Source organism: Hipposideros armiger, unplaced genomic scaffold, assembly GCF_001890085.2.
Source record: "Hipposideros armiger isolate ML-2016 unplaced genomic scaffold, ASM189008v1 scaffold_97, whole genome shotgun sequence".
Taxonomy (NCBI): Eukaryota; Metazoa; Chordata; class Mammalia; order Chiroptera; family Hipposideridae; genus Hipposideros; species Hipposideros armiger.
Window position 1 is genome coordinate 2,207,662 of NW_017731447.1, and position 10,135 is coordinate 2,217,796.

The window sequence follows — 10,135 nt, forward strand, 5'->3', positions numbered from 1 at the left end:
TCACCACTAACCTAGTATAGGGGTTCACAATGAGTCACCCCAAGATGTGCCTCTGTGGTACGCAGGCTGTTCTAAGCTAAAGGCAACCAAACACCCTGCAGCCTGAAGAGAACCTTCTGCCCTTCCCCACTTAACCACCTAGAAAATTTTGAATTAGGGGCCTTGCCTGTAATAAAGAGATTATCAGAGATAATTTTTTTTGACCTACATATAGGGCAGGACAAACTTCTAATTACAGAACATCTGCTCTTCTCACCACCCTGCAATGGCCTTCCTCCCCTCTGAGGCCCCAAGGTGAGCCTTAGCTCAGAATGTCATACGCATATATACCTCATTTTCCTTTTCTGCCATGAAACCTCTCATATGTGTGGGGTCTCTGACTCTCTCATGGATGTGGGGTTCCCATACATATGTATGTAATTAAATTTGATCATTTTCTCTTGTTCATCTGTCTCATGTCTATTTATTAGACCAGCCAAAAGAACCTTGAGAATAGAGGAAAGTTTCTTCCTCCCCCACACTAGTGTTCAAAAAAAAAAAAAAAAGCCACAGGCCCAAAATGGCATCACTGGTGCTAAAAGCCCATGATACCAAACCTAGATTTAATACCTAACCTAATTGCGGTTTCAGCCTCTCCCAGGAGTGGCATTTTAAATAAATCAGTTTGAAATTTCCGGATCCACACTAGAGAGTTAATCTCCCTGATAAGACCCCCTGCCTTCCCCTAAGGGAAGGTGTTCCTGCCTGAAATAACCCACTCTTTAATTCTAAGTCCCACCTTCTCTCTGCCTATAAAAACCTTCCATTTTGTGCAACCCCCAGAGCACCCTTTTAGTCTCTAGATGGGATGCTGTCCAATTCATGAATCACTTAACAAAGTCAATTAGATCACATTAAAGTAAAACCACATTTATTTACTTGATCGAATTTTGTTTTTTAACACGAGTGATGAATATCCAATGGTGAATATTCTGTCCTGGTCATGTCTGGCCTTTCTGTGGCCTTTGTCACTGCTAACTACTGCCTCCTTTCCAACAGCTGCTCCTTTCCTGGTTTCTGAAACACAGGGCTCACTGCCTCCTCTCTGACCAGCCCTACTGTGTGTCCCTCTCTGATTGCTAACCTCTTCTGCGTAACATCTTGCTCCCCTCCTCCACCCAGGGCTTTTCCCACCCCAAATGATCTCCTTGTCCTCCTGTTCCAACCATCCTCTCTATGTCAACTACGCCTAAATCAGTCTCCTCTCTCTCTCTCTCTCTCTCTCTCTCTCTCTCTCTCTCTCTCTGTCTGCAGAATCTCAGGGCCTTGTAGCCAAAAGTCTGCAGAACATCTCCACTTGAAAACAGCCTCAATATTTCCAGAGCTGAACTCATTATCTTTCTAACCCCACCCCTGTTTCACCTTCCTGAGTATCTCCCTCAGTTAACGGCACCATTCAATGTCCTTCAGTGCAAAACCTTCCACATCCAATAAACGACAAAAGCCTTTTGGTTTTACCTCCTAAATGTCCCCCTCCCATCCTCATTGGCACTGCCCTAGTATGGGCCACCATCTCTCCCCCGAATTCTTCCTACTTGTAGTTCATTATCATTCCATCCTCCACACTGAAGCTAACATGTTTTATCTAAAACAAAATGCCTTGATGCACTCACTGCCCTGCTGAAAACTCTCCAATGGCTCCCTGAATCTTTTAGGTTAAAACCTAAACTCCCGGGCCGGCCGAGTGGCGCGATGGTTAAGAACTGGCTTGGGACACCAGAGGGCCCCGGTTCGGATCCCACATATGAGGGTCAGTGACACTGCCCTCCACAGCTGAGATGCTGAACAACAGCTCAACCTGGAGCTGGGCTGCCGTGAGTCGACGGCGACCGCGTAGGCTGCAGCCCCTGTGGCAGTGGGTTGCCATGGGCTACCGTATGTAGCCAGCAGCCAGCGTGAGCGGCCAGCAGCCGCAGTGAGCAGCCGTCCAGAAGCTGGCTTCTTGATCTGCCTCGCCCGGGAAGAGCGCAATGATGGTGCCAACTTGGGCCAGTGAAGTAACGTCCTCCACACTCCACAACTAGACTGAAGAACAAAACTACAGCAACTTGTCTGTCCCCTTCCCCCAATTCCCCAGCACTGTTCCCATCCCCCAATTCCCCAATAAAAATCTTAAAAAAAACAACAAAAAAAAAACACCTAAACTCCTTAACATGACACACAAAAATCTGAACTCCCCCATCCCCCTTCTCGCCACTTTCATTCCAGCAGTCCCAAACCTCCTTGTAGTTCACAGAGCCCACGATCAAGTTTCATACTTCTGTGCCTTTGCATGTGCTATTAAGGAGCTGGAATGCCCCATTTCTTTTACCTGTCTCTACCTATCTGGTGATTGGCCTTCCAAATCCTGCCCTCTTCTTATATGAAGCTTTTCCTGACTCTGCCACTGCCGAATCCTCCCAACTTTCTAATACTTTTGTACCATGTTTTAGCCTCCTATTGCACATATCATACTAAAGTTCATTGACTTCCTGTTCATCTCCGATATTAAACAGTAAATTCTCTGTGGGTTCGTTATGTCTCCAGTACTTGGCATAATGATTAGCACATAGTAGGTGCTTAATAAAAATGTGTTGTGCTGAGTGTGTGTCTACAAGAGGCATTCGTTTACAAAGGGTCCCTGCGCCTGGTAGCACTAGGGAAATCCTGGGCATTCAACTGTGGGGTCCTGAGTTTCTGGCTGTGTCCATAAGGAACTGGAGGGAATCCTTGGGGGACTCAGCGTCTGCATGAGGGTGCACTGGGATTCCCCATAGCACTGAAGCTATTTCTTATTTTTATCCCAGTGCACCGTAGGAGAGGGGAGTTTCAGGGAGTCTGACACAGGCTCACCAGCTTTATTCCTGACATTGTCCTCCCCTTTGTCCCCCAAAACTGTGCGTGGGCAAATGACTGCAATAGAGCCTATCCAGGTGGTTCCTTTTCAAAAGTCACACCCATTTTGTCCTCACGCACAGCACATGGGATGACTCAGGATGTGAGTGAGCCTCTACCGGCCAAGAAAGGTATAATGAATCAAAGTGATGACTTAGGATCAAGTCTTGATAAAGGCCTGTTTTCAGGCAGAGGTTCCACATGATGAGAGTAAGCTGTAAGGACTGGGACAAGCAAAGAGTACACAACTCCAACATTTAGAAATATTTAGAATATTTGTTCCGATATCGCTTAGTATCTCATGAAGGAGACCTAGCCTTACTGAGTGAAGCTGGGTAAGGCTGGGTTTCGTGCATGAAGGCCTATCCATTTCACATCAGGGCCTTTAAAAGCTTTGGTCCCAAATCACACTGTGCTGCTATCGTAGTGAGTCATTAGTAAAAACATATTACTTACAGATGACTGTGCAGATAGGTCCGACTTTGTACTTGGTGCCATGCAGGCTTTTCAGAGCCTGGGTAGCCTTTTGGGCGACTTCATTCTAGAGTGAGAGAACCAAGGAAAGGTGGATGGATAATACTTGTCTCTTGGACGAACAGATGCCCGATACCAGAATGTAGAATGGGACACTCTGATTAACTGGACTTTCTGATTAATTGAGGCGTCAGCACAACATCCTTTTTGTTCCAACCACTTTCACTGAGAAGTAAGCCTAAGTTCACTTTTGTTGGCTTTGAAAATACCACATGAAGACCCTCACTGATCATCCAAGAATTCGCATTAATAATGACCAGAGTCATTTTGCCACGAGTTCTCCTTGTTCCGGGGTGTGGATGGAAATAGGGTGGGAGTAAGGATCTCAACAGAATGCGTACTGACCCCAGGATGTACTCAGGAAGTTGATTTTTGTTTTTGCTAGATCCTTACATTGGCTTATTCCCCCGTGACTGTCTCTTTTTCCAAGAAGTAGAGCTCAGCAAAATATTTTTATGACTTGAGGGTTCCAATTTTGACTGATTGAGGCTTTACTATCCTTGCTAGGGATAAATGTAAGGTCTTGAACTTGGGGCCAGGAAAACAACTGTACAATTACCAGATGGGAGAAACCTGGCTCGGCAGAAACCTCAGAGAGCCTGGGGGTTTCATTTGTCAATAAGCCCAACATGAGTCAACAGTCCAGTGCTACTGCCAAAAAACTGTGACCCTCAACTGCATAAGCAGAAATGCACAGCCTGGGTGAGGGCAGTTATGGGTCACGTTCTGCTGTGACCACAACACAGGTTTTATAGTCACTTCTGGGAGCTACTCCTGAAGAACACAGACCAACCAAAGCATGTTCAAAAAATGGCAACCTGAATGGTGTGGAAACTTGGGACCATACTATGAGTGCTTGAGAGAACTGGGGGTATTGAGTGGAGATAAGGAAAAACCTAGGAGAAGCAGGTTACTGGTCTTCAAGTAATTAATGGATTTGCCTCTCAAAGGGAAATAATAAACTTGCTCCATGGGGCCCGATGATAAATCAGGGTTAGTAGGTGAAAACCCTAAGGAGGTGGTTTTGGATCTCTATAAGGAAGAATGCAAACAACCAAATAAGCCCCGACGTGGACTAGGCTCCCTAGAAGGCAGGAAGCCATCGGCTGAAGGACTACTGGCAGCAATTTAAGCATCAGGCTTGAAAAATTTAAGATGATCTAGGTCTACTAAAAGTATCTTTTAGGTTCTTTTCAACCCTGACATTCTTTTCCCCCCAATTCAACCTTCAGTGGTAACATCATCAAAACCCTGAAAACTACGCCACCGTGCTAAAATCCAACTGATACGATGAAAGATACAGCGGAATCAGAATAATCTATTCCATTTCTGCCAGGAGCTGTTGATAATAAATCTATTTGAAAGTAAATTGACCAAAAGATCCCATCTCAGAGCTTATCTCTAACATATGGGTTTCAAAAATCAAGCCTAAAAACCAATTTGGAAATATTTGCACATTCTCTTCAGCTGGGGATAATTCTAGCTCAGTTGTAAGCAGCCCCTAAGATGTCACCACCTGGCTTAAGGCTGCCTCCAGTTTGCTTATTCCTGAAACAGAAAAGATGATGGCAGATATCAAGTTAGGGAAGTGAGTGTTTTACACCCAATATCATACACCAGTGCACCATGATGGCAGGTCATAAGGCCAAAGGCACCAGGAAGGTATTAGGCAAGGAGCTGGGGGAGAGCATTGCTTAGCATAGAGCATCTGACTACAAATCCAAGAGCCTCAGGTCCAAATCCAAGTGGTTATTTTCTAAGCAACAGAAAGCACATCCTGGGCGTTTATGTTCAAATCAGGGCCCTGCTGTCTAGACGAACGCAATAATAATTTCACAAATTCTATTTCCCAAAGAAACTTAATCTAGGAAAGTCCACATCACAGTCTTCTCAGTGGTTGGACGTATTATGTCCCCTTCCTCTTTATAACCTATCATTAGTTCACTCCCATCTCAATACCTAACTAACTCTATGACTGAAACTTACTTGTCCACCCAATGGATGTTTGTGGCTGAGCTAAAATGAAGTTTCAGAAACTCACCAGCTCATCAAAGTCATCTGATTTGGTACATTTATACCCATAGGGGAACATCAGCAACTGGGAATAACTGTGGAGGGTAAGGAAGGCCTTGATTTTTCCATGACTCTTGATGAAGTCCACTATGGATTTCACTTCAACTTCAGAGTTGGCACTGGGTCCATGGTATGAATCAGAGCAAGGACTGTTGCTGGCTCCAGGTCCTGATGAAATGCAGAAGCAGCCCAGTGAGAACAGCGAGCTTTCAGGAGAGACTATCTGAGGCAGTTACCACACATCACTAAATTTCTTTTCTGGAAATCAGAGCAAGGTTGTCATTGTGTGAGATGGAGTCACTACCTAAGGGCCGAGTCAAGAAGCCTTGCTGAAGTGATTCTGGACACATCTCTCTTCTTTAAAAATATGATTCCTCTATATGGCAGAAAGAGCTATCAAATTAGATCATCTCCTCTCTGTGGGAGCTGTTGGAAGAAAAGCTACATTTAATATTATAGATGGAATTCCTGCATTGGGTGGGAATTGAGCAAGCTCATTTTCCGGGACCTCTTCCAATTCTTGGAGTCCGAGAGTAGAAGATTCTATGTATAATATCTGTACTTCTCAGTCACAGAGCTACAAATGCAAGGAAGCTCTGACACCCCTTCTACAGTGAGGAAGTCACACCTACATTTGACAACAAGGCCACCTTTGGCCTTGATTTTTTCCAGCAACTAGAGTTACTCACAACCACTGAAGTGGGTCTGCTGTGGCCTGGCCAGGGCTCTGGATGCTAGAGAAACTCTAATAGGATGAGGAGGGGCTTAGACTCCCCAGGGCCTCTAAGTGATACAGACAAAAAAATAAATACAATCCGTCACCTTATTTTAGGATTACTTTTTAAGAAAAAACATTTCAGGGGGGAAAAATGACATTGACTTGCTGGGCATTGTTCAATATTTTGGATCTGATGCTTTGACTTTTTTTCCTACATTAAAAAAACAAAATAAAGATTGTAAAAGTGGTGAATGAAGTTGCCACTCAGCCATATCCTGTCACAATTCCCTAGTGTGTCCTTTCTTACTTCAACGAATCTCACTAATTTATTTGTCTTACAAATATTTAGTGATTGCCTTCTATCTTCCTGACACTGTGCTAGGGACTAGGAATACTACAGTGACAAACATACTTTCTCACCTCACTGTTACTATACCTAATAAGGAAAAAAACTAAACAAGTTTCAATTCTGTGATTAGAGAAATAGAAGGAATTTTAACTGATGCCTGAAAGCATAAAGGAGCCCCCCAACCAGCCTTGCCACTGAACTTGGAAAAACTAGAGATGCCACTCAAGAAAGCTAGAGCAGCAAGTTAATATTTTCTCTTTGAATTTATTTTGAAAATCAATTTCTTAATCCTATTTATACTTCTTTAGTTTTCTTTCTCGAAGCATCTATAGATGATGTAATGCCTCTCCTCTGAATAGATCCTAACCCCCTCTAGTGGTTGGTTCCGGGCTTCCGGAAGCCTCCCGCCATTGCGCAAAGTCTTGCTCTGAGAGCTTAGCAGCCGAGCAGGGCTACGGCTTGTGGGAAAACCAAGATGTGAGACAAAATATATTAAATGCTGCTCAGAGCTCTGTGAAAGCACTGCGCGCCTGCGAAGGGAATTTAGTTAAGTGTTTTTCAAATAGGTTTTTAAATGGCTTGAATCCTGAATGGGCTTAGCAGGCTGACAGCACTCCAGAGCCCTGCAAAATAGCTAGTTGGCCAGACAACGCCTGACCATCCCCCTAGGGGCAAGTTCCTGTGCTCACCTCCAAACCCTGCGTCCCAGTTCCGGTTAGGATCGACACCGACACAAGAGCTCCCAGGTACCTTGGACCGGGTCTTCCGCCACATACGATTCTTAAAAATGCAAACGAAAGAGAATACAGGAAAAAGAGGAAGAAAGCAAGCCGGTCATTCAGCCCGATGAGAAGGTCCCTTTAGAATTCTGCTAATTTCCCTGGCTCCCTCCCCGAAGGCCCCTTTGGAGCTACACTAATTTCCCTTGCCACCGAGGTGTCTACAATGGTCCTCAGACAGTTCTGCTTGGAACTTCTCTCGGGAGTCTCACCACAATGACTAGATATTCCCTCATCTCCTCAAATGAATACCTGCCGAACCACGTTCCATAGAACACCAGTTCTATTACAGCAAAGACCACAACAACAAAACAAAAAAAGTGGGGAGAAAGCGAGGGTTCTGCGATCCATTATTTGGGGAAAATCCAGAGCTAAATTGGCTCTATATTTTCTAATTGCTTTAGAACTTCTAAGGGTTTTTTAACGCTTTAATATTTTTTATGAAGCTCCAAGAGAGCGGATATATGGCATGGTATTTTACAAACTTGATGGTGGAACCTTTGTTCACAGGGTAGTTCATAAGATGAGTACTAGTATTTGTACGAGTTCCTTTTGAACTCACGTTGAAAAAATGTTACCATAGTCAGATCTCTCCAAAAATAAACTTGAAGCTCTGATTCATTTTGAACATACGTGAGGTCACGGTTGCCACAATGGTGTTTTGTAATGAGATTTTTAAAGGAAAAAAAGAACTATACAACTCCTTTTAGTAATACTCTAGAGGATTTCTACAGATTTTAAGTAAAATGTTAGATGTATTGTACTGCCTACCTAAATCCTACCGCAAATCTAATTGTCAGCAGGTAACATCCGCCTCCTCTTTTCTATCAATCCTACCACAAAAACACAGAGATAATTGGAACAAATCTCCTAGGTGACTCACGGTGAACACTGAACTCTAATAGCCCAGCCTAACAGCTGAAATGAGCTCTGACGGAGGCAATATGTGAAGACATCGTGTGTTGGAATAAGAAGTGATTATAAACTCCACTATATGCCTCAATTCAGAGCCACCACTGAGAGTTTAGGCATTTTGTTTTAGGGTAAATCAAGAACAGAAAGATTAATTTTGTTTTTGAAGTTCCTACACATGTCCTTAGATGCTTGTTTGAAGAAGAGAAAAAGTCCAGGCTTACTTTGGTTTGAGAGAACACATATCCATCGGGGTTTGTGACCGGCAGCAGGAAGATATCCATTGTGTCCAAAATGGAAGTGATGGATGGATCATTTCCATAATCAGAGGCAATCTGAGCAGAGACAACAACATATATGTCAATCTCATACTTCCCTTTTACCAGGGAACACGGCAGAGAATATTAAGGCAATGTGTTTTTTCCAAACATGAGCTAGCTATCACTGCTGGTCAATGAGTCCAATTTCCTGCAGTGTTAATGTGTTTCATATGCCAGTGTCTATACTTTTATTTCTAGTCAGAATTATTTACTTATTTTAAATAGAAGTCAGGTATCACTTATCCAATCTCTCTCAAAAGCAGAATTCTTCCTATTAATTCTGGTGAAGCATTATGCAATGGTGGGCAACAGTGTATAGGGCTTATAGGGATCTATGAACCAAAAAAATTTTTGCACTTTTCCTTAATCACCACAAAGCGTGGCTTTCCAAAAGAACTCACGACCAACATCAGGTAACTGAAATATGCGGAGACTTTTCTAAAGATACAGAGAACCAGTTAAATTCCATTTGGGGAATTAAATTTCTACTTGCGATCAATTGCAGTAGAGTTGAAGTTTCTGCTGGATTAAAATTTATTCATTTCCTGTGCTCAGCCAACCTACAGTGTTATTATTCAACTGTTAAATATCCATTTCATAATACCCAAAAGGTAACCGCATTTTAATTGAAGGGAAAAATGTATCAGTCAGTATGCATGTGGTTGCACATGCTTGAATGGTCTGATATGGATTGATTTCTTTTGCTCATGAATTAACATTCTGATTTATAGCGTGTCATTTTTGAATTACTTAAGAAATACCAGGACAGGTCACACCCAACCTGGTGTCCTGACTCTAATTCCAGCGAACATGTGGAAGAGAGGTTATCGCCACACCCTGACTTCAAAATCAGATTTGGACATTTTTCAGAACAACCTAAAACCCTTCATTAATTCCACTTTGGATCTGTAGGTCAAAGTCAACTCTTCTAAAAAAATAAATGCACTCCTCTAGCACTTGTCTATATATATATATATATATATATATATATATATATATATATATTTTTTTTTTTTTTCCATCTGAGCTTCTTTGGTGATCTTAGAGATTTATCGCACATCGTGCCTCAGCCCTGGGAACTCAGGCAGCAAAGCATTTTTCTCTAGTCTGTTCTTATGCTGAAATCTCACTCCTGGGGTCCTTCCTTGCGGGTTACCCTCTCAATCTCTTCTAGCTCACTGAGTCTTTAAACAGAGCACACAGTGGGCCCCCCTAAAGGAGAGTGCCAGGGTGCTGGGTGGAGCAATATCAGAAGAAGTTGAATGGGTCCGTTTCCTGCCTGTGTGGCAAGAGAAGGGGTTGGGCTGAGAGCAGTAAGCCGTGAGGACCACAGGGACTGTTGTGTGGTGAGGTGAGGTCTGATCCTAGAAAGACAAAATAAATCGAGGAATTTTAGGCAAAATGACCTTGTTTGCTGTCCACAAGGCAGTAGCTTGTGTAACCCACTCTCGAGCGTGGATCCCGGCATCTAGCCAGATGGCGGGCTTGTCTCCGCCTGTGCTGAACTGCAACAGAAAGAAGCATGGAAATGTGAACA

The 10,135-nt window shown here is 43.3% G+C and overlaps 1 protein-coding gene across 2 annotated transcripts in view; it reads right to left on the reverse strand.

Annotated features, from left to right (window-relative positions):
* Positions 1–10,135, reverse strand: part of CPA2 (carboxypeptidase A2) — a 31,901-nt gene that overhangs the window by 13,837 nt on the left and 7,929 nt on the right. For both annotated transcript variants that reach the window (XM_019646168.1, XM_019646167.1), the window contains exons 6-10: positions 10,005–10,103; positions 8,503–8,613; positions 7,277–7,367; positions 5,489–5,688; positions 3,370–3,454 (exon numbers count right to left, since the gene is read on the reverse strand). In XM_019646168.1, coding sequence (XP_019501713.1) covers positions 3,370–3,454; positions 5,489–5,688; positions 7,277–7,367; positions 8,503–8,613; positions 10,005–10,103 — 586 coding nt within the window. The remainder of the gene's footprint in view (positions 1–3,369; positions 3,455–5,488; positions 5,689–7,276; positions 7,368–8,502; positions 8,614–10,004; positions 10,104–10,135) is intronic.